The sequence below is a fragment of the Ischnura elegans genome, chromosome 9, assembly GCF_921293095.1.
Source record: "Ischnura elegans chromosome 9, ioIscEleg1.1, whole genome shotgun sequence".
Taxonomy (NCBI): domain Eukaryota; kingdom Metazoa; phylum Arthropoda; class Insecta; order Odonata; family Coenagrionidae; genus Ischnura; species Ischnura elegans.
Window position 1 is genome coordinate 76,835,775 of NC_060254.1, and position 25,073 is coordinate 76,860,847.

The window sequence follows — 25,073 nt, forward strand, 5'->3', positions numbered from 1 at the left end:
GTAACATAACAAAAAACAACTGTCATCCTTCACCGGACTATTTTTCAAATATTTGGTAACGCATTGTGAAGTTCAAGTCAAATCACGTTAATTGCATGAATATGACGCAAAGGTCGGCTCGATACCAAAACTTAATGCAATAAGAGTAGATAAAATATAACAATGGCAGTATGTTCGCCTTCTGCACTATAGTGTTGCCATTTAACCTCGATCGATGTCGTCTGTAATGCAAAGAAAAAACTTTTTAAACGACAAATGAAAAAAAAATGTTTTGACATGCGCAGTCTCACAGGTGATTTTGGCGGTAGGTTAAGAATAACGGTGAGCGTTTTATCAATCCGGACCGAGGCGACAGAGGAAAGGAAAGGTACGAACTAGATCATGAATCAAAGTCGCAAGGATTGCTGCAGCTGTCAGTACAAGCGAGCAATATCCGCCATCTCCCGCCGAGGCGTTTCCAAGAGCACATGAAAAAATTATCTTCCCGATGCGTTTCCGTGATTTATTTACATTTTTCCGGCAGGCACAAAGACAACTGCTTGCAAACAACATAATAACAAACATACTCAAATTGTTCTCTATGTACATGTTTGGAAACGGCCGGGCAAAATCATTTAAAAATAATCCCTGCGCACGCATTTAGAAAGAATGGAGAGGGAAAAGAACCAAATATTATAGTTGAAAAGTAGAGGTTAAGTGAGAAAACAATTAGGAACGCGTACGCCCCCTATACTACAGTGAATAATTTGCATTGATCGGTATGGCAGACTGTTCTCGAATTACTTATTCCCAGTTTTTCAATTGCAACCTTTGTTCTCGTGATAATGTCATCGACACGACTACCTATCTAATATTTACATACCTTGGGGATCGAAATTCTTTTCAGCGTAACTATAGGCACAGTGGATATTCGAGAAATAATTTAGCGGAAGGTGATGAGAAGTGAGCTTCCTCTAGAGCGAAGGGCGACATAGTAACCGCAGGCCGCGTGCGGCCCTTAAAGCCGAAAAAAGATAGAACACGGAATTTAAAATACTCGTGCGAAACTCCACTGGAGTTTCATAGAATCGCAAAAAAATGCCATATTACACCTTGTTAACATGGAAACATAATTCATTCATTGAAAAGTGTTTTAACGTGTAACTCATGTGTTAGAGCGAAGGTTTTCGCGATGGTGGTTAGATCTCTGCATTCTTCTCGGGTTTTCTTCCGCGTCAGTTGGATTGTGGACAACAGTTTACCTGGCTATCCTGTCAGTAACTTCTGGTCGCAGGTTACACCTTCTGAAGATGCTGGCAGGAGAGCAAGCGAAACTGTTGTCCACAAGACAATTAACGCGGAAGAAAACCCGAAAAAAATTCAGAGGTGTAACACACATGGTCGAAACTTTTGAGGGAAAAAATGAGCTACATTGCATGGAGCTGGGCATAGACTGCGAGGCGGACGACGCATACGCCAACTATCGATAAAATTCAAGCATACGCATTCATGGGGAACGCAAAATTTATTTATTACGCAGTAGTAATCTTAGCTCTCCTTATAAGTTATCAATTTCAGTCATCGCAGGGAGTGTTATACGATATAATGGCGAAGAATACAACTCTTTATATCCAGCGGTAAAAGTTACATTTTTAACATCACAGCATTGTCATATAGCTCAACGTAACCAATATTTTTAGAGACTATCGTCACCGCTTACAATGAGCGAGGAAATCAGTTTACCTGAAATTTTTAATGCGATGAGCAATTCTATCTTTTTAATGCGATGAGCTTAACTTTTGATTTTTTCATCAAGTTCATATCGTTTTTTTTTTAGTACTTTGGTATAAGATAGTGTGGTTATCATGGAGGAGTTAAAAAAACATGTCCACCACTGTATTGTTGAATGACTAGCGAAAAAGAAGACCGCGAGAAAAATCTCACAGAAGTAACTTTTATATCCAGCGGTAGAAGTTAAGTTTTAGTACAATAGCATATCGATGTAGTTCAAAGTGACCAATATTTTCACCGAGACCATCGTTACGGCTTAAGTACTGTGTGGAAATCATTTAAGCAGAAATTTTAAATGTGATGTGCTATGGCTTAACTTTTGATTGCTTAATATTTTTCTTTTTACACTTGGTAATTAGATAGTTCGGCTACCACGGAAGAGTTAAAAAAAACATGTCCCACATTGAAGGTGTTAAAGAAAGCTATACAGAAGTGCCGTGAGAAAAAAACTCACGGATCCCGCAATATCTTCTTATACGAGAGCGCTAACAGTAAGAGAGTGGGCGAAAGATGATTCAAATTACGATTAAGGCCTCCGGAGTTAGTCAAGAGGACTTTTTAATGAGAGAAGTTCATTTCCTTACCTCTCACCTCCTATTTTGGCAAACACCACTCCCTTTAATTCCTGCACATCCTGGCACTTTGCTCGAGAATAAACGACATGCAATTCGTACTTTTTTTTAAAAAAAGCACGGTCCTAAAAGGCATTCGAAACACTCCCGTCTTAACCGGAAAAGGTTGCCCGAAAAAAAGCAGCTTGCTTTGCATATCCTAACTTTATGACTCTTTAAAAAAAAAGTTCCGCCCCTTCCTTCTTTTCCAGCATTATACATTTTATTCTCGAGTATAAGAAGTTGCACTTAAAAGGATTTTATCTCAAAGAGGTATAAATATTAGGAAGGTTCTAAGGTCCGTAAAAATCACCAATATAACAAAGGTTGTAATTTAAAAGATTCAGAATTGAATCAATGAGTTAAGATTCGATATATATTTTTAACTACTGTTACTACTAATTACTGTTTTTCAAAACTACTTTGCAATCATTAAATTAACCATGGTTCTATAATCCCTCCTAGTGGCAGCTAGTTTTTAAAAGTATACATAATTATATTTGGACATTATTTTATTTCACTTCGAAATATATTTTATCATGATCAAAATAACGTGAAAGCAAAAATTAATAATACAGTAAGTATATAAATAAAGTTCCGTCCTTCATTCTTTCCCAGCATTATAAATTCTATTCTCGGCTTGAATAAGACGCTTTTAAATTAATTTTGATCTCGAAGAGATATAAATATTAGGAAGTTGCTGTGGTCTCGTCATTATCACGAGAACAAAGGCTGTATTTTGAAAAAATTCAGCATTAAATCAAAGAGTTAGATTCGATAAATAATTTTCATTGATATTTAAATTCTATTTTTCGAACTTATTTTGCGACCATTAAACTGACCACGGTTCAATTCATTGTGACTGCTAATACTTCTACATTTGTATATTTCGAAATTTTCTTATTTCATTTCAAAATATATTTTATCACGACCATAATAGAATGAAAGAAAAAAAATTAATAATAATCGTTTTATCAGATTTCACAAAATCGAAGATTAAAATTCCCAAGCACCCCCAACGACGTCTCTTAGCAAGACAATCGTTAACTTCAGTATTTTTCGCCAGAAAAAAGGTGAAGCGTGTGATTATAATGAGACGCAGTTAAAAAGAACTATTATAAATAAATAAGTTGAATAGACGTGTTCCAGCGGTGAAATGACGTTAACTCATACAAAAATTACGATTGTATTTTTGGCTTGGTTTGGAATGGCATTCTTTGCCAAAAGGTTTAGACATCACTCAAACTATTACAAACGAACACCAAATCAATCATTTGTTAATAAATGCATATTTATTTCCTTAAGTAAAATTGCTCTCCCAGTCATTTCTTGATTGAAACCGACATACTTCAAAAGAAAATGTCAGCACCTTTGAGTTTCTCTTTTCCCTCTCGTATTCTCGAATCCAAGAAAAACCCTTATGCCTTAGAATAGTTATACGAAATGCATTCATAAACACACAAAATACTCTTTTGAGTGAAAAAAAAAACTTTTATTTGTCTGGCCGGCTTTAAAGGCCTGTTTACATGGTACATTATCACGTACGAGTTAATGTCTAAAGGCCTGGTTACACGATACATTAACACGTACGGGTTAATGTCTAAATGTATGAACGCCAAAATGCACCGTGTAACCACCCAACTTGTGCGAATACATGAACGGAAAATAGAACCTGTTCTAATTTGGTTCATGCATTCGTACATGTTCCGTTCCGGTCCACAAAAATCATTCATGCAAACAGACATTAACTCGTACGTGTAAACAGGCCTTAATACTTTTCCCATCACACGAAACAAAACACAACTCCTATTTTCCCGTTACCTTCCAATATTCTCTTTTCATCGATACGCGGTGCGGCTGCCCAGGAGACTGACTGCATCGTCAACCAAATGATGAACGTCGCCGAATACCTAGGATGGGACGTCTCGGAGCTCAAGCCGGTGAGTGTGAGAGCAAGATGAGAGCTGCTCGCAACGAATATTGGTAATCAAAACTTTGCGAATGCTGCTTCCTTTCTCCCAAAACATAAAAATTTAATCCTTGACTCACACAGAGTTTACGATATGAGATTGTTCCTGAGAGAACATTGTAAACTGCAAGGAGAAAATTTAATGCTCAAAAAATGTTCTCATACCTTCCACTCACAGAATGTAAAAATTCTGTACAGGATAGAATCTCTAGATGTTCTCCTAGAATATCCCAAAATTCCACGAATCGCATTATTCTTTCGCGAATTCTATTATATCACAGGTAAAAATTCATTATACCCACACGATGTCACCAGAAAGAGGTTCATTATTTTAACTGAATAAGTATGTATGTAAAATATTAACGGAATTTGCAACTTTTATGAGTTTGACTTTTCTCTCAGCTATTGAAGAAATCTGTTACTGGCATATGGTAATTATAGATAGAAGATTATTCCTCAACTACCCAGGAGTTTAAAAACAAATCATGAAAACGTTTGAATACATTTTTGGACCATCTATTAAAGCACCTTTTTAAAACACTGACTGCTTTCCTTCCATTCTTTTCCCAAAATTTACAAAACTTGACAAGAAATGGCCTTTGATATCAACAATATAATCAAATTAAATTTCTTCAATTAAACGCTCAGAAATTTGATGATTTGCATTTTTTAATTGCAATAATGTTCGCAGCAGACTCATATTAAGTATTTTGCCATCCATTAATTTTCATACTATAGACGAGTTATTATTTTGAGAGTAATTTTAATGATCAGCCACAATTTTTTAAAATAGATTACTCCTCTATTTGCTGGGTGGGATGATATTCCATTCTATGATCACATTCAGCACGATTTTAGTTCGCAGAAAGACCCTAGAGCAGTCAGAAAATTAGATTGCTTTCCGAGAGATATGATAGTAAACTGATTTGGGTAACGTAGTTTCTCTTGTCCCAACACAAGTGCACATGTGCTCAGGTGTACTCTCACTAGCCGGCCACTTTATTTTACGGCTCCAATATAGCCTTGGAACCAGTGGCGCCGACTCCATGGGACCTGAGGGGGGCCGAGACCCCTCAAAAATTCGTCATGGGTGTGAGGAAAAAATGTGTCAGGCTTGTCGATTTTCCCCGGAGTGTCCAGATTTCGAGATTCGAGTTATCAGGGTTCTAATGTTGATCATATGACTCCTCTAAAATGCTTAAAAAACTTTAAACTCACTACTTATCAAATTTCCCGGGGCAAGATCCCCCCCGGATTGGGCCCCCCAAATATTTTTTGTAAGTCGGCATCCCTGCTTGGAACCCATCTTCTCATCCTAGACCCCATTTCTTTCACAGATTCTCCAAGACATGATGTGTGAGATCGACTACGACGCAGATGGCACGGTCTCTCTCGAAGAGTGGAAACGCGGTGGAATGACCACAATACCTCTTCTCGTACTACTGGGCCTGGATTCGGTGAGTACACATTCGATTTGATACTAAATAAAATATCACATTTTCCGGTTCATAAATAAGCAAACAAATATTCAGGGATATATTCCGAGACAGGTCAGGTAATGCTAAGCTAAAGGAATGAATTCAGGTGAGATATTGGTTCAAAGTGAAGGCCGTTTTACACGAGGCATGTACTTGCACAATCTGATGTGTGTACGAAGGCGCAGTCTGAATTGCGTCGTGTAAAGCGGTGAATTGCTAGAACAAATGCTAGAATGCGTGGACGTGAGATGGCAAAATAGCCCCTGTACTAATTTCGTTCATGAATTCGCTCAGTTCTACGCCAATTTAGAAATTAATGCACTTCTAACCTGCGCAATTACGTGCACCGTGTAAAATGGCCTTAATGTACGGAACACATAACTTTGTATGCGTTCACGGGAACGGGTGCAAAGTTAATACACCAGTGATGATATTCGCCATAAAAAAACTCATTTTCCTAAGCCGGGATTCGAATCCGGATCTCCCGATTGACGGTCTGAAATTCACCTTGGACGAAGATGGCGTGGTTGCATACCTGACCGAGAACAATGAGATTAAGCCAAACGATTTTTTTCACGGCGAATTTCACCATTGGTGTCTATAAGAGAAATAGGACGTTTTCGAAAGAGCAAATTGTTACGCTCACTTGAACGTCATGTGAGCTTCATAAGGTATAAGCGAATTATTGATAATTTACCAACAAATCCTACCAAGTTTCCAGTGTTTTTAACTCGATCTCAGCTACCAAAACATTCCATCCATAATTTTTCATGACAATACTTCATAAATTGCCATAAGAGCCGTAGTTACATGCTCTCCGAAGTTAGCGTTTATCAGTAAAAGTTTTTAGGATTTTCATCCTTTTCCATGCGTTGTAAAATCGCTTATTAAATTCAGTAGTGTTCTGTCACAACTGAGAATTGGGTAGCATTTCCACTTTAAGGCGAATCAATTTTTTCCCCCTACTGGCTCATATGTAAATGACACCGTCCTTCTCCCCATGAAAAAACGTAATTGGGTTACGTACTCCCTATTCAAACGCAAATTAACTTTTGCTTCACTGGCTCCAAAAATCAAGTCTTCCTCGAACAAGTGGGTTCATTTTCAACAGCCATCACAATCTCCATGTCATAAAATCTCAAGTCTTGGATGAAGCGAGTGTCCAAATGAAACTGGTAGGTTTACAGTTTGCTTCAGGAGCTACATCCCCATGCTATTTGTATATATTTTTATTTAGTTCTTTTTGAAAGTGGAACTGTCTATTAAACATGAAAATAGTTACCAGAAATCGAAGTTGTTTTGGTCTATAATACATGAAAAACGTAAAGATACACAAAATCATTTTCGTGTATTTGATACAACTATCTTTATTTTGATATGTATTATACTAATTTGATACAACTGCGAACAAATCATTGCGTAATCTTAAACGAAGAAAGAATAAGCAATGTCGTTCGCTGAAGATGCGATAGTAATACTCGCAGAATAAGAAAATAATAAATAATATTTTTACGAATGATGAGATAGCATTCAAAACAAACACGGCGTGAAAGGTAAAACCTGCTCATGTTTTCCAACGCTTAGGTAAGTCAAAAAAAAAGCTACAGCAACAAATTACGGAAATAGGGACTGTGATCCCAATATAACTGTTATCCCTGAAAATGATGACGTCCGAGAGTCATCATTTGTGCTGTCACTGCATCCACCCCTGAACTTGTTTTGCATGAAAAATGGACACATGATTTTGCCTTAATGGTTTTAAAATCCCCATCGAGCCCCATCGAGGGGACCGCATAGAGGAGGCCCAGTTCCATACCACACAAGGCTGATTACTGTTGCCACTTCGGTCGGATTTTAACCGGTTTTCAAAAATATCCGAGGCGCGGTGATGAGTGCAATGCGATCCACTTTTTTCCAATAAATTGCATAAAAATGTTTGTTACTGCGAGGAATAGCATTGAAAAGTAATGAATTTTACACATCACATCACCATGTATATAAATTTTGATTTTCACCCCTAATTATACCTTATTTTCTAGTGAATTTCGGACCACTTTGTACGTCAGCGACGCGAGTGGAGACTTTTGTAATCCCATTTAAATACGCGACGAGTGACAACACAATTAGAGGCCGACTTGAGGATACTCTTTTGTAATATTCGCGATTGAGGCCTTAAGGGTTTTAAGACCAGGTAATTCAACCCAGAACTCATAACAGAGGGACGGATTTCATCTTACCTTTAATGAATTAGCATCGGAAAAAAATCGTGAAAATAGAGGGGTGATGTTGGGACCAAGGACCCTTGAGACGAAGAGTCACGGAAAATGGTCATATTAACATTTCAAGCTTTCGGTGCTTTGAAAACTTCACCCATACCCGCATAGGTTCCGAATTTCTTTCCTCGCTTGCATTCCAAAGGTTTCAACATGAGCGTGAGGAAGAGATAAGAAACGTAAATTAAGCTAATCCGATTCCGCGGCTCAGGACTTAATTCACCTCGTCGCCGAAATTCTTGAAAGGCCTACATAGGTGAAATAAATCAAAGGGTACATGAGCAAATCTCTGGGTACCTACCCAACTGCCCAATAAGGTGTTCCGGCAGTAAAGAGACGTATGTACTCTACAGGGGAAAAATCTCTATCTTCACCCTCACCTTCCCCATTTTCCACACAGCGGCCAACCTGAAAGCCTGGAACCGCTCATTTACACAGTTTTTGTGAAAGAGACGGATATGAATCTTCAGGAAAATGAAGTTTATACCCTCTCCATGATGGCAAAGGACTTGATTCATTTAGTTATCCGGATATGATACAAAAGAAACTGTACCGAGCACAACAAAATTAATCCGAGCGAATTCAAAATAAAATCTCAACTGGAATTAAATCGACGGATTTGCCTCGAGTTTACGTTCTCAGATGTATAAAGTTCATCGATTCCATTCAATAAACCTCACAATATTTCACCTCGAGAAATAATGACTAAAGACAAATTTCGTATATTGACGTAGGAATCGTTTGGGGTATTGCTTCATTTGTAATATCAACGTAAAAATCATAATGCAACAAAAATGGTGATTCCACATTTTACTTATTAAAGGTAATGACTGCCATTAATTCTATCTACCGATTTGATCGATAGATTTTTCTTCCTCATAGGAAAATCTACTAAAATTGGTAGAATATTAATTGCGTAAGCTTGGTTTCGTTAGTAGTAGGACCTGCCCGCCTTTGTGACGGTGCAGGATTCCTCGTCCCCTCCCCTTCTTCCCCGTCCTACCCCTGGAGGCGTCGTCGGGCTCCCATCGCGGCGGCGCCTCCTTTCCTTGTTCCTTCCCGTCCTTCCCCTTCTGGTGGCAGAGGAAAAAAGCTGTCCCTGCTCCAGGAGTGTATCCCGCGAACCCGACCCAAGGGTTTCGTTCCTATTGCCATTAATTCTGAACCTTGAAAAAAATAAGTTTCGGATTCAAATGAAGAAATATTCGGTGATGAGCAAAACAGGAAAATTACTGAAATAACTTCAGACTGATTTTTGCGGAGTGCATCGTTGTTACATGTTTGAATTATAAAGTATAATTAAGTAAAAGACGCAATCCAGGCAATTAAAAGCGTTGACGAATGTTATCATATATATTGGAGCCAAGTCCCTGCCTCTAAAGATCATAAATTAGTCATAAGCCTGCCTCGGTGGCGGCGGAATTAAGTTATCGCCTCCCAAACTGAAGGTCCGAATTTGAGCCCCGCCTGCATCGTGGACCACTATCTACAGTATCTGAAGATGGGCCACTATCTACTCACCTATATGAGTTTCGGTGTAGTGCATTGTTAATATTTGAACCCCGTTGCAAAGTCGTTACTTATATGGTGTTTTCGAGGAAGTTGGAAATAAATAAATAAAAGTTATAATTTGCCAAATTTGATTTTAGTGGAGGGTGCAAGCTCGGTTACTAAAGGGAAGGTTAATTACACTACGAAGTTTTCACACAATTTTTCCGAATTTTAAAAATACTTCGCAATTAGAAAACCAATTCACTGACACTCTTCCTTCATTTTTTGCTCTTCAATAAATTATTATTAAAGTTTTGCTTGTTGACGACTATCCGGTGATCTACGCAAAACTCGAACTTTTAGTACACCATCGCCCAAAAAAAGATTACAGGAACTGGTATAGCTCAATTTATCTAATTGCTTGCATTTCATGTCGTTCCCATTGACTGGATAAGCTAATAATTCCACTACGTCGGATCAGCAACTATCTTCGACAAGTATCTACGTACATTGCCTGCAAAGCATTATATCAGTCTCGCCAATTCGTAGTCAAATTCATTTTCACCGCTCGCATGTCAGTCGCTCCAAACTATTCAATTATTGAGGAAAATACTTGCTGGGCAACAACCCCGCGTAATCAACCTCTTTTACAAGCGAATATTTTCATTTCAAACGTAAGAATAAATTTTTTTTTAACGCAAATGTATTGCATTTTTCCCCTATGAAAATATTTATTCTTCAAAATATGATCTATGGTAGAGAGAAAAATTTAAAACCCGAACTCTATTCATATTTTATGCGTTTGCAAGGTGTCCGTCTTTTTGATAAAGACAAAACCTAGAAATGTAATAATCTTACTAAAAGATTTTCCATTAAATTTACTAAACTGACTGCAATGCACAAATATGGAAGAATTGTGGGCACTCCGCCACTATGATTCCACAAGAGAAGATTCTCTTCAATTATTTTTTGGGGTCTCTACAGATTTCCACCCGTTTTTTTCATCCTCACTGAAAACCATCACGTAAAAAAAAAGCCCAGCGACCACGAGGGAAGGTTTCAAGGTGGAAAAGCCGCAGGCGCAAGCGCCGCAAACAAAATAATCCCTCACTCCACCACCCTCGCAGACCGCTAAAACCAAACCAGTTGGGAGGCGGAAAAAAAACAAAGAAAGAGAAAAAACACTTTGCTCTGACTTTTTACACTCGCCGCAAAAAAAATCTCACTCCCATTTCGGAATACAAAACCGGAAAGCGAGTAACGAGGACATGGAAACATTTGCACTTTTCTTAACCCTTAACTGCAGGCATTTATTAATACGTGCCAAAAAATTTTATTTATGAAATATATCCAGGAAAAATTCAATTACTACATTTTAATAACTTTTTCTGCTATTTTTTTATTTTAAAGGAAATATTATAATATGTATTACATATCGATGGCTAGGTCATAACAACACGTATCTCAAAAATAGCAACTTTTCAGGAAGCAAAAATACGATTAATTTCTTTTACTTGCACACTAAAATTAAAAACCTTAAGTTCATAAAACTGAAAAAGAAGCATTCACTTGCAAATAAAGAGTTGTTCTTAGTTTGTATTTTATTTTTTTATTTTATTACACTTTGTTTAAGATACCTGACTCAAACCGGCCGAACTTAAGATACGTGTCGTTAGAACTTAGCCATCGATTTGATACATTATGGTTATAGACTACTTTTACATTCAATGCATATGCATCACATGTTTGGCAATTTACCACAAAAGGTTTTCATTTCACATACTCATTGAAAACTTCTCATTTGCGCTCGTAACTTAACTAATTATACATATAGATACCACTCGGGTAAATATTCTTACTAGTTTCTCACACGGGGAGCTCACTTCCTTCAACATACTTACAAGCTGATCACCTTTGGCACCTGCTGACTGCTTCGACAACCACATGCCTAGTATAACGACGGTGTATCATATTTGATATACCATGCGTTAGAGAAGAAGAATTGTGCCCTTCAAGAATAACCGGGAATGAGTGAAGGGTATAATATATGATACAAAATGTTGTGAAGGAATAATAGTGTCCAATACCAGCGACGACATCAATACCATAGATTTGCGAGTGATGTACACAGGGATGAATTCCTGAACCTAGCGATTCGAAAATTGGTTAATTTTTTTTTGGGGAAACAGGAATATTATTTGGCTGAAAATTGATTAATTCGGTGTCACACTGAAATACTGTTCAAACGATTTATGAATGGTGCGTAGCCCCCAAGTCTCTTGTGGTTCCCATCCCAAGACGTGTAAAAGCCGACTAAAGCTCTCTGCTTGCCTCGTGGCGTCGAAACGAGTGGAGTTCGTTCATTGGCAATTTTACAATTGCAAATTGAGATAAATGGACAATTTGTCTGCAAAAAGGCATTCATAGTAACTCTATAAATTATTTTTAAAGTGTTCAATTGACGTTCTCGTGGTTGTCACGCCATGGTCGTCCGTCCATTTATTATTTTCCACAGAACTTTATCATTGCCCAATAAACATCTTACACATCTATACGAGAATAACTACGCTTAACATTAATTATTTTCCACAGAACTTTATCATTGCCCAATAAACATCTTACACATCTATACGAGAATAACTACGCTTAACATTTATTATTTTCCACAGAACTTTATCATTGCCCAATAAACATCTTACACATCTATACGAGAATAGCTACGCTTAACATGTCCTTTAGAGCAGCCCGGGTGTACACGAAAGGGAATTGGGAAGAAAAGGAGAAATGAGTAGGTACGAGTTGAGAGGCGTCGAAAGCAGCCGCAAGAGAACCATTAAGAATTGATGACGGAAGAGTAGGAACTGGACCACAATGGTGGTACCTTCTAACACCCCGCGCCCTCTTACTCCAATTCTCTTCTCTCCCCAAATCCTTTGTCCTCTGTTCTCTACCCCTCAAATTCTCTCAACCGCCACCCCAAACCGTTTCAAATGACGCCGTACCGACCTATTGTCTACCGCAAAGCCTTATGGCGCCTAGTTCCCTTTCACTCTCCTACATCGCCAGACCGCTTATCGCTTATTCAACTACAACACTTGTGCATTCCCGACACCTTCTATTTTCTCCCCCTTCAACTTCCTAATCACCTGAATTATGGCAGTATGGTCAGGACTGTGTGGTTCGAAACAGATACTTTTCGCATGCCTTATTTGTTTTTCAATTTAGCCCTCACAGACAACATCCATCGAGGCTAAAAAGTATTATAAATTAACAGAAGTTTAATTGATTTTATAAGTTATCCCCCCTCATATCCCATTGTAATTATCCTTCACTATTGTTTTTTGTGAATTCTAAGCAATCCTCCCCTTCGATTTCTCTGATCACCTGAAATAAGATCATATGCTCGCGACTACGTTGTTCAGAACAGATACTTTTCGCAAGTGTTTTTTTTTATTTCGCCCTCAAAGGCGAAATCCGTCGAGGTTAAATAGTAAAATTAAGTGAAACAGAAGGATAACTGAAAATTCAATTCCTATACGAGGTGTGTTCAGACAATAACTGGAACTGATTTTTTTTTCCCATGAGTTTGGAGAGTCCGATTGTCAATTTTTTTTGTGTTAGTATTCATGGCCCTAACTTGAGCAGGTTGAGCAATTCAACTATTTAGGCAGTACGTTAGAGGAAAACGGATACAGTAGTAAGGGCATCAGGAAGAGAATTGCATTAGCGAAGGAGGCGTTCGTGAACAGGAAGGAGCTTCTGAGAGGATCGTTGTGTAAGAGTTTAAAGAAAAGGTTAGTGAAGAGTTTGATCTGGAGTGTAGCTCTCTACGGTGCGGAAACGTGGACACTGAGGAAAGAAGACGAGAGAAGATTGGAGGCATTCGAGATGTGGGTATGGAGAAGAATGGAGAGGGTGAAATGGACGGAGAGGAAAAGGAACGACGAAGTGCTGGATATGGTTGGCGAGGAGAGGCAGCTTTTAGATGAGATACGCAGGAGACAGAAGGTATGGATGGAGCGAGTACTTAGCGGGGAGGGGATGTTGAAAATGGTGTTGGAGGGTAGAATGTTAGGGGAACGAGGGAGGGGAAAGAAAAGAATAGGATTTTTAGATAGATTGAAAGAGAGTAGGCCTTACTGTGAATTAAAGAAGGCAGTGCTGGAAGGAAAGGGAGGCTCCCAGATCACTTCTTGAGTACTCCATGGAAACCTACCTTAATCGGTAGAATACTATAATAATAATAATTCATGGCCCCAATGTAACATGAAATTTTCAGTTATATTAATTGTTTACTTTGTCTGCGGCAGCAGCTAAGGTTAGACGTGTTTTTACAAGGTGGACGATTTTTGGCGCATACTTTATTGTTTTTTTCGTGAATTCGAAGCAACACATTCAACCACAATCAACACAACTAGATTTGAATTCATTGTTTATCATGAACGATTTCGTTCATTTTGAACGATGTCGCCAAGGATGGAATATTGAATTAATCAGTTCATTCCAATGAATCGCTCATTTAGAACGATTCATTCATGAGCAACACAGCTATGTTTGTATTAATATTACACGGAGGATATTGACTCCTGTTTTTCTACATGCATCTTTCAAGAGGATGAAAAGGATCGAAGATTTTTTCAGCAACAACGAATTCCACGACTGCTTTTCCGTGCCGTATTGACCAAAGAATTTATACTCGTTTATCTATGACTAACGTGTTTTCCACTCCTAAAATCCATGCTTAAATTGGATCCATGTTTTCATGCAATATCACTTTGTTTTTTATGCGTTTCTCACATAATTTATCCACCTATCCACTGGTAAAACATTTCCTTACACTTTCTCACTTCATCTATCGTTCGTCATTCTTGACAAGGTCGGCGATAAATAATTTTCCATTTAGATTCCTGCTCACGTTCCCCTGGACTGCCTACCCCGTCAATCACAACGTAGTAAACAGGACGGCCCATCACCCTTATGGGCCCCTTACCATTCCTATTCCAAGAATTCTACCAATGAAGAAGCATAGGTGCCATTCAGTTCCACTGCGCAGCGACACGATCTTTTGCAGGAGCTTATAACCAGTGATTTTAATAGTACTGAGAAAAAGTAACTGGCCTTAATTACAGTAACTTCGTTCTAAAAGTAATCAGAAACGAATATAAATTATTGATTCAAAAAGTTAAGGTTAGGAAAATTAACAACTCTGCTTTTGTACAAACACACTTACATTGTCGTCAACTAGTTTCGTCTAGTCTAGTCTTGAGAATGATACTGTGTATCTTTGTGTAATTTAACTTTGTAGAAATCTGTTTTAAGGTTAGGTAAAATAACAACTTTGCTTTTTTACAAACACACTTATACTGTGGTCAACTAGTTTCGTTTAGTGTAGACTAGTCTTGAGATGATACAGGATACCATACTAGACCAAACGAAACTAGTTGACGACAGTATAAGTATGTTTGTAGAAAGGCAAAGCTGTTATTTTTCCTCACGTTAACTTTTTAAATCAGTAATTTGTATTACTTTCAAATAACTTTTAGTACGAAGTAACTGTAATTAAGGCGAGTTACTTTTAGAACAAAGTTAAAACCAATTAATCTAGACTAGTCTAGAGAATGATACAGCACGCTGCAGCGTATCGAAACTAGTTGACGACAGTATAAGCGTGTTTGTAGAAAAGCAAAGTTGCAATTGTTCCAAACCTTATAATAGATTTTTACAAAGTTAAGGCCTCAACCATTCAGTGATTTAAAAAGTAACCAGTAAAATTGCAGTCACAATTACTTCTTGTAAAATATTCTTGTAAAAACCAAGGAGTTAGACAGGGTTGCAGCCTATCCCCAACCTTGTTTAATCTATATATAGATGACGTTCTGAGAATATGGAAAGAGAATAACGTATCACCAGGCATAGAATTGGGACCATCTCAATACTTAAATACAATGCTGATTGCTGACGATCAGGTTATAATACAAGATAAAGAGGACAAACTCCAGATGGCAGTAAACAGACTACACCAGTTGAGCAAACTATACAACCTGAGAATTTCAAAAACCAAAACAAAGACTATGGCATTTTTAGGAAGCAACCCGATACGAACAAAAATTGTTATTGAGGATCAAGTCCTGGAGCAAGTGTCGCACTTCCAGTACTTAGGATGCGATATAACATATGACGAGGAAAAAGATATTATAAATTAGGTCAACACTTTCCAGAGATTATGTGGCACTATTAGAAGAACTCTAAAAAACAAAGCAAGAGAAGAAACACAAATAAAATTTTACAAAGTGATGGCAGTCCCTACTGTACTCTACGGATCAGAATGTTGGGTACCAAAAAAGAATGAATTAAGGCAGATAGAATCATCGGAAATGAAATCTTTAAGATCAGTAAAAGGCTGCACAAGATTGGATAAAATAATAAACACTCAAATAAGAGATGAACTGGGTGTCCAGGCAGTCACTGACAAACTACAAGACTACAAACATAGATGGAAGGAACATTTACTTCGAATGCCAAATGAAAGACTTCCAAAACAAGCAATGGAATATCAACCATTTGGCAAGAGAAGTATAGGAAGACCAACGAGAAGATGGTAATGTGGAGCAGGAAAAGGCTTAGTAGCCTAATCCTGGAAGGAAGAAGAGGAAGAAGAAAATTGCCGACTCTAGAGACCAGCGGCAGATCTATGGGTGAGGGAGCTAAGGAGGCTATAGCCCCCCTTCCCCTTGGGTATCCAATTTATACTAGATAGAATGGTAATTTTCTTCGGATCCCCACTAGTGCTAGGAGATTACCCCCACTTACCCGCCCCCCCCCCCCTTGTCCCTATCCTGGATCCGTTACTGCTAGAGACCACCTGACAACTGTCGAATATTGCAGAAAAGATGAGGAATAGTCACAAAATTTCTAATTGCAATTTTACTTGCGATAAATACAAATATAGCCGGTGTAACAACACAAGAGGTGTCATATTTTTTATTCATCATAAGTAGGCTACAACATAAGATTAGCTGAACCTAAATAAGCAAATCATGGTACTGTAGGACCCGAAGTAATCTGTAGGCCTAGGTAAAACCGTTAAATTAGCGAAGTAATCGTCGATTTCGAACAAGTAACGATTACAATGAAAGTAACGATTCCTCTCTCACCGTACGGAGTAAATTACTAAAGGCCTGTTTACACGGTACATAAACCCGTACGAGTTAATTTCTTAATGCATGTACGCGAGAATGAACGCGAAAATGTACCGTGTAGCCACCCAACTTGTGCGAATGCATGAATGGAAAATAGAACCTGTTCCAATCTTGGTTCATGCAGTCGCATATATTACGTCCCGGTGCATAAAAATCATTTACACAAACTGACATTAACTTGCACGTGTTAATGTATCGTGTAAACAGGCCTTTAGAAGTAAATTAAAAATTACTTTTCATAGAAAGCAATCGCTAGAAGTAAAAATAATAGCTTAAGTAATAGTTACAAGTAATCCGATTACTTTTATTCGATTACGTACCCAGTGTCATAGCGAGTGGGGATCCGGGGGGGGGGGGGGTCCAAAATCTCCTCCTCTGAATAATTTGAACACGATGACTTTGCTTCATAAAAGAAATCAAAATATTGAAGTATATAATGAATTAAAAGATTTATTTGTAAAATTAAGTTTTTTCGATTAGGAAAAGTGTTCAAATTACTTTAAAACCCATTACTTAGGCCATTTTCCAATTCACGTAGTATGCACTCATTCCCTCGTTCCCTTTCTCCCTTGCACCCTGCTCCCTAACTAATGTTCTACTGGCGCCATAAAGTGTGAACGGAAATAATGCGACCTATTGACAGTAACGAAATGTGAAGCGCAGGATAGGGTTAGGACATCTGGTGGTTGATTTAAGAATCAATTTCACCCTGCTACTCGGTTTGTTTACGTTTGTAATTAAGACTTCTTAGTATTTTGACTTTTCTGGCACCGATTGGAGGCTCTCTCAGCACATAATAAACACAAAATTACTTAAAACTCCAGTTGAAGATTTCTGAGTTTTCCATTGCCGCCATTTTCACGTCCACTTCCTATGAGGGTGCGTTTACGAGGGAGCATCCGTGTTCCCTTGTTCACTTACCCTTCGTTTCCGTGCGCCCTTGCCTATTGGATCCACCCTTGCTGTCATCACATCCGTAAGTTGACGATTGAAAAGTGCACGAAGGGTGAATAAATGCGAATTGGAAAACGGCCTTAGTACCCTGTTTTAAAAAATTTCCACCCCTGGTAATGGACACCCCCCGAACGAAGTTCCCGGCTACGCCACTATACGTAGCAACAATGCTTATAACTCCACCCATCTCGGCTCCTCTGCACGCAAACTCCATTTCTTCCGCCTTCCATTACGCATCCCATCTCTCGACTCGCCCGCCGAGGAGCGAAGCGGGGAGCACGCAGCGCCGTACGACCTTTAACCCACCCACTCGCCTCGAAAGCCCACCGCGACTTTAAATCACTTGAGCGAACTTAAAACACGGCCTCCGCCCTTATTCTTCTTTATGGGCAGAATCTTCAGAGCTCGCTCCTAAGGGAGTCGTCCGCATTTTAATGTTCCTGGCGCGACTCTCGCTTCACTTTTTCCCGAGAATTACGGCGGGGTTGTTCGTCCTTCTCTTCAATTTATTTCAAACAGGATTACCTATTTTGAAGATGCAAAATTAGCCAAGTTTTCCATTTTAACCCACCGAGGGAGTTCAAAAAAAAAATGCAAAGATATTTGCATAAATATGAATTTCAATGAGGGCAAGGGAGAAACCTGAGGCTAAAAATGAACATGGGGGATTAACGGACTCTGCGTATGCAACCAATATTGAAAAAGCAAAATCTGAGATCAAGTGATATGTCTGATAGGCTGATTGCGACGATAGCGTTTGTGTCGTGTAGTGTAATTCGATTGGATATCATATTACCAATCCATTTTATACCCTCGAAGAAGCATCAGGTTTGTGCCGTTTTACAATTTAGATGGGACAGCTATTTGGTAATATGCATTAAAAGAGAATTGTTGAGAGCCAATAACTGTCCGCTAGGAAGTGATTCATTTCGGCCGGAACGGCTCTCAGCCACCTCTTAATTAACATTGGGTACTATTGATAAAAATCACTTGTGAGTATCGTTGATAAATAAACATTTCAAAAAATGTAATCGTTTTTTCATTTTTCGTAAAAAATTATTTTGTCATAATAAATTTTATTTCCTACAAGTTTGTTTTTTGATCGTAGATTTTAGCGAAGTTACATTTGCAAATCATGTGTGAGAACGCATTGCGGTACCTAAATTATTATAAATTAGCTGCCCCTGGGTACTCCACAGAGATTCTTAAAATTAGTCACCATTTACGTCCATCGTCTTTATCTGAAATGTGAGCAGGACCACTTTCAGGAAAGGACAGAAAAATTAAGATACCACATTATTTTAGAAAAATAGCATAGCTGACTGTTGTGGCAGCATAAACCCAGTAATTAGGCATAAAATCGATCGCATCTTATTAAATACAGCGTAGTCAACATTAAGTAGAGCTGACACCGTAAAGAAAATCTACTGATCCCACATAGATAAGCACCATGTAACTATTTAAGCTAACAAAGAAAATTTCATTGAATTCGTCCGACTCAATTGCTAATTCTTAAATGGAAGGCAAACGACAAATTCTCACAAAATAGGTTAGAACGAATCAACGTAGGCAGCATGTAGCATACTTTATGCACTTGATTTTTCTTCGTGATGTCCACAGATCTAAGGATGATTTTTACAAAAAAGTAAAAATTATGAAAATATTTAGGATCCTATCATAAATTACCGAAGATATAAATTACCGGAGATACCATCTGTAACGTTTGATATTTTAATACTGTTTATGTTTAAAGAATACTGATATTTAATGTTGTTAAGGAGTTGTTGATAAGAGGAAACAATACATATTATTGAAGAGAGGAGAAAGTGAATCCAAATAGAGAGGCAAAAAAGAAAACTGTATCTGGAATAAAATGAAGAGGATTTGAAAAAATACAAACTTCTGACGTTACAAATCAGTAATTATTAAAAAGCGAAAAACTATAAAAATATTTATGAGATTCTATCATAAATTACCGAAGATATAAATAGCCGGAGATCTAATGAGAAATTATTTGAATACTATGCAAAGAAGTAAGAATACCACAGGCAGGAAACCCTACCCTGAAATACCTGCGTGTTATTCGAGAAAGGTTAAAGTCGAAAGCGCTGACATACCACCTCAACTTTTATCCTCGAATGAAACGCCATGTTATCAAACGGAGTAAGGCATTCATCCGTCGTGGACCCAAGGTTTACGGAGGGGTGCCTCAGCGCGCTCCAAGCAGCGATAAAATCCAAGTGGCTTGATTTTCTGGAAACGAGAACTTGGCGGGAAACCACAGGTGGAATGGGAGCGGGCCCCAATTCTCCTTGTATCCTGTGAATGCGTACATTTCACGCACTATAGAGCTTCAATGCAATGGCAGTTCCATTTCTCCGGCCGAAGGCAACTTCCTAGAAGATTTCCTATCGTACCACTAGTGGTTCTCTGGGAAAAATAAGCAGGTTTTCACCGCATATTTTTCGAGATAGAAAACACGAAAAGGTTTATTCGACCTCTTTTGAATTCGACATCCTCTTCTGCCGGCCTCGGTGGCGGTAGGGTAAGGGCCTCGCTTGCCAAACAAGAGGTCGTGATTCGAGTCCCACCTGGGTAGGTTGCCCCTATCCAGGGCACGGCTGCTGGTACACTTGTAATGGTTAACTTGTTAGAAAAAAAACTATGTAAAGGCCAACATGAGCCGTTTCGGTGGAATAGGAATAAATAAATAAATGTTACCCAATGACTAATATGAATTCTATTAACAAGGGGACCAAAATCAAGATCAATGTGGAGGTTAGATTAGTTCTTTTAAAAGTAAGGACACCCCACGATATTTTGAATTAAAAAATGTACGAATAACAATGTATGCGACGTAGTATCATAATATAAGAGGTTCCATTAGTACATACATACTTTTTTAAAGATTAAAACGATGGTTACTTCATGTGGTAATTAAGATGTACTTTTTTTGTTAATAATACTATTAATACTCAATTTATTTTGTATGCACGACAGGTTCAGATTAAACAACAAATTGTTACCTTTTCATACATATATTTATGTTTCGCATTTGATATCAGTTTACCTATTTTTTCAATCCGTATTGTGATTTGCCTCGTTGCATCCCAATACAGGCAATTCCTAGAAGGGATTCCTAATTTATCCTTGTTTAATTGAAATGGAAAATATGTATGTAATGTTGATTCCAAGGGTAAATAAATTTCTTATTAGTATTAAAAGTATCACCGCATGCTGAATCTATACCCTCCCCCTGATTCATTTACATAATTCAGACAACGGTACTTCATTTTTCATTTGTTCCCCGCATTTCCCCTACATTCGCCCCTAATCTCAGCACTTCCAGGAAAATTCTGCTTCAAATGATTAATTATTATCAGAATCATTCAAGCATACTCGCACTCTTTACGGGAAAAAAGTAAAATGTTCACCTTACAAACAGCATAATTAATTTTTTGGATCACATTCAATGTTGTTATCGACAAATCAAGCGTTAATATCTTACTCTAGTAAAAATTGGAGGAGAAACAAGAAATAAACACTGTTTCCTGATCCCCTGGATAATTTACCGACTTATTTATAGGTTAAAACTTTTTTTCTCTTCTTATGCCTACATCACACGAGACTATAACCTTTTTAAACGTTAAGTTGAGAATCAAACGTGTGATGAATATGGGAAAGCTGGAATTCACAGTCTATGACTATCTATATCAACCTTTTCCATTTTTTCTAAATTAATTCCATTTTCATGTAGCAGGGAAAAATATTTTGTATAGTACCTACCTAATATGTTGTTGATTTTTCATGATAATTAATTAATAACTAATTAGTAGTCAAAAGCTAATGTTATGTACCAAATACAGATTTATTATTGATCGCGGAGTAGCATTCACCTATAAAATTCTAATACGTGTTTGTGTTTAAATATTTGATCACCATGATTATTATTTATAGATATTTTAAATATTTGATCGTCATCTCATTCACGTCAAAAAAAACTTGCTTTTACAGCAAATCTATCTTCAGAAAAATAATATTGAGAGATAAAGCTATGTTACTTTCATATAAATCAATAAATTGCTTATTGCAAACGCTTTGACAGAAGGCAGTTCAGTAGAAGAAGGAGAGGAAAAGAGAGTCGATAAAAATTACATATTTGAAGAGCAGAAGAAATTACCGATGAACTACTTTTTTTATAACAGGATGTTAATTTTTTGAAGTTATTTTATTTCATCAAGTAAATTTAAAAGTTTATTTACACATATCAAAAAACCGTTCCCTAGGAATCTCTTAAAAAGAAATAAAAGCATAGTTTACAAAAACTAATTTTAGGCTCGAAATTTGACTGTTATTTTCTATATTTTAGAAAATAATAACGCTCCATAAGATAATTTTCTATCCCTTTGGAAACGACTTTTTTTTACGGTGTTTTAATGTCATCTACAGTTAGATTGGTAACTATTACTGCTTCTAGTAGAGCATAGGTCGAAAAAGTAAGACCTAGACGACATATAGTCCATGATGTGCTGTCAAGCGAAAAACCATTGAAATTACGGTCAAAGCTTCATAACGCTGACCCTAACATGGAGGGGAAACTGAAATGAATGTTAAAAAGTGGCTTTCTTGGGAAGAAAAACTATTTTTGAGAAAATAGGAACTGATTTTTTAAATTAACAGTAATTATGATTCATATCTGGATATCTCTATATTATTTCCGTCGGCCAATCTTTTATCCCTTAAGTTGTTATTTTAAATCTATTACATTTCAAACATACGAAACGAAATCATAGCTCAAACTTCATTACATGCATGTAATCTTCCTGCCAAGAAAAAACCGAGTCTCTTCGTGCGTAGGTTTCCGCGGCGTTGTTCACGATGACTGCTAATTTTCGGGTTCTCCAGCCGCGTCTGTCGTTCATGGTTGACAACAGTTTCGAAAGCCATCCTGCTTTCGTCTTCAGGTCGAAGGTGAGAAGTTTTGATTTTTTTTGCCGTCTTACATAGCACTGGCTTATCTTCCCCTGTGCGCTGATTGGTCAGTACTCTCTTCCAGACGTTACTTACTGATTGGGTATCCATTGTCCCTGTTAATATTTTGTGTTTTGTGAATTTCAATTGCTTCCCTGATTTGCCTTGGGTAGTAGCGACTCTCTTTTGCCACCATCTTCGCTTTTTCGAAATCAATTTTATGGCCCGCCTCACTCCAAACATGCTCTGCAATGGCTGACAAGTGCAGTTGTTTTTTATTACTGGCTCTCACATGCTCCTTCATCCTTGTCGCCATTCATCGGCATGTTTCACCAATATATGATTTTCCTCAGGAGCATGCTCCTAAAATATTAACAGGGACAACGGCTACCCAATCAGCAACGTGTGGAAGAGAGTATTGACCAATCAGCGCACAGGGGAAGATAAGCCAGTGCTATATAAGACGGCAAAAAATCAAAACTTCTCACCTTCGACCTGAATATTACGTAAAAACCTTTTAAAAAAATCATAAGATACGTTAGAAAACAAACGAGAAATTTTTTTAAAAAATCCAAAAACACTTTTTAAAAATATATAAAACCTAATAAAAGAAAAGGACTCCAATCTAAAAACAAAAAAAATCTTTAAAATATTAAAAACACTGAAAAAAAAAGTTACGCCAATGTTTAATTTGTTCCTGTTATTGTTTTTCATTATTTTCCTAGTTTTAGTTGTTCCAATTTTCGAACAGTCATCTAGTTCATAAGCTTCTTCTTCACGCAAACATTACACTACACATGCCACGCAAACATCCGTCATTTTTATTTTTATTATTTTTGTGACCACATTGGTAGTGGCGGCAATTGGCTGCCGGAACAATTTTTTTATGCGCCTTAGGCGCTCCAGAAATCCTGTCAAAACTTCTCACCGTCGACCTGAAGACGAAAGCGGGATGGCTAGCGAAACTGTCGTCAACCATAAACGACAGACGCGGCTCGAGAACCCGAAAATTAGCAGTCATCAAAAACCGATTCTTTTAAAAGAATGTTCGAGAATCCTAATTGCACTCCAAACTTAGATACTTGACTTGAAAATGCACCATAAGAGGATAACGACGACAACCAAGCAATTCACTCTTTTTTTCGAGAGCCTTAAATAATAAAAAGATCCAATTCATTCCTCTCATACAGACCCTTAAATTAAGTGCAGGAAACGAAGCGATGCCATATTTCAGGCTGGAATGATTTCCTATTACGCACAGCATCTTTCTTTTCAAACTGGCCTCGGATGCTATTCTTATATCCTCAGGCAGCAATCGTAAGGGATCGGAGAGCGAAAGACATTTTATAAACCTGCAATTACTGGGACACGATCGAAGTCTCTAATAAAAATTCTCTGCTTTCTATGTTTTTTTCAGTCGTTTTTTAGAATTTTTTCCATTTAATCCTCATGTCTCCTCTTCATCTTCTTTCTTCTGCAGGACGTGAAGGAAGACGGCAACCACCTGTGGCGCCTAAAGCACTTCAGCAAGCCGGCTTACTGCAACCTCTGTCTCAACATGCTCGTCGGTCTCGGCAAAAAGGGTCTCTGCTGCGTTTGTAAGTTGATTTTGCATTTTGTGCCCGGGGAAAGTGGAACGAAATGTTTCCCCTTGAGGTGACTTTCCGCCATACTTCCACATATGAGAGAACTAGCCCAGGGGAACTTTTCCTCTGAATTTCTCTGAACTATTAAAAGTCGTAGACTGAGATCGGAGTTTCAGATCCGAAGTTTCCTCAAAATCGGATGTTATTAATTACCACCGCCAGTGCCCTTGAGTTTCAATTTTTTTCGAAAAATCATACGAATTTCGAAAACAAACGCCTACGGAGACAAAAATGTAATAATGAAGATGACCTGAATTGTCACTATTTTTTCCAAACGACACTTTGGCTTGTTTAATTAAATTTACGGTTTTCTGATGCGGGGTCATTGAAAAAAAATTACCACTAAATGCAACCCAATTACCATTCCTGCACCCCCCGAAGTGAATTTCAAGCTACTTACCTGCATAGGCCAATAAATTAAATTAGAACAGACCTCGCGAAAGCGTGAGTATTTCAGTGAATCTATTCATAGACGCTTCCTAAATAAATTACATGCCTATAAATAATAGATATTGAAATAATTTTGCCTATCCTCCATTAGAGTGTTTAATTTAATTGAAATAAAGTTCTAAATAACGTAATGAAAACACGAGAACGAGCGCCATCAGCCAATCAGCGAGCTTTCCTCGCACGAAAATATCGGTGAGGAAAGGGTGGAGATTATGGATTATTCCATAGCATTCTTGATCCCATGCGAAGGAGCCGAAAACC

At 37.8% G+C, this 25,073-nt stretch overlaps 1 protein-coding gene across 1 annotated transcript in view; it reads left to right on the forward strand.

Moving 5' to 3' along the window:
- The window catches only part of LOC124164960 (diacylglycerol kinase beta), a 651,622-nt gene that overhangs the window by 587,513 nt on the left and 39,036 nt on the right, over positions 1–25,073 (forward strand). The window contains exons 9-11 of the mRNA XM_046542198.1: positions 4,247–4,321; positions 5,688–5,807; positions 24,197–24,314. Of these exons, the coding sequence (XP_046398154.1) occupies positions 4,247–4,321; positions 5,688–5,807; positions 24,197–24,314 (313 nt within the window). The remainder of the gene's footprint in view (positions 1–4,246; positions 4,322–5,687; positions 5,808–24,196; positions 24,315–25,073) is intronic.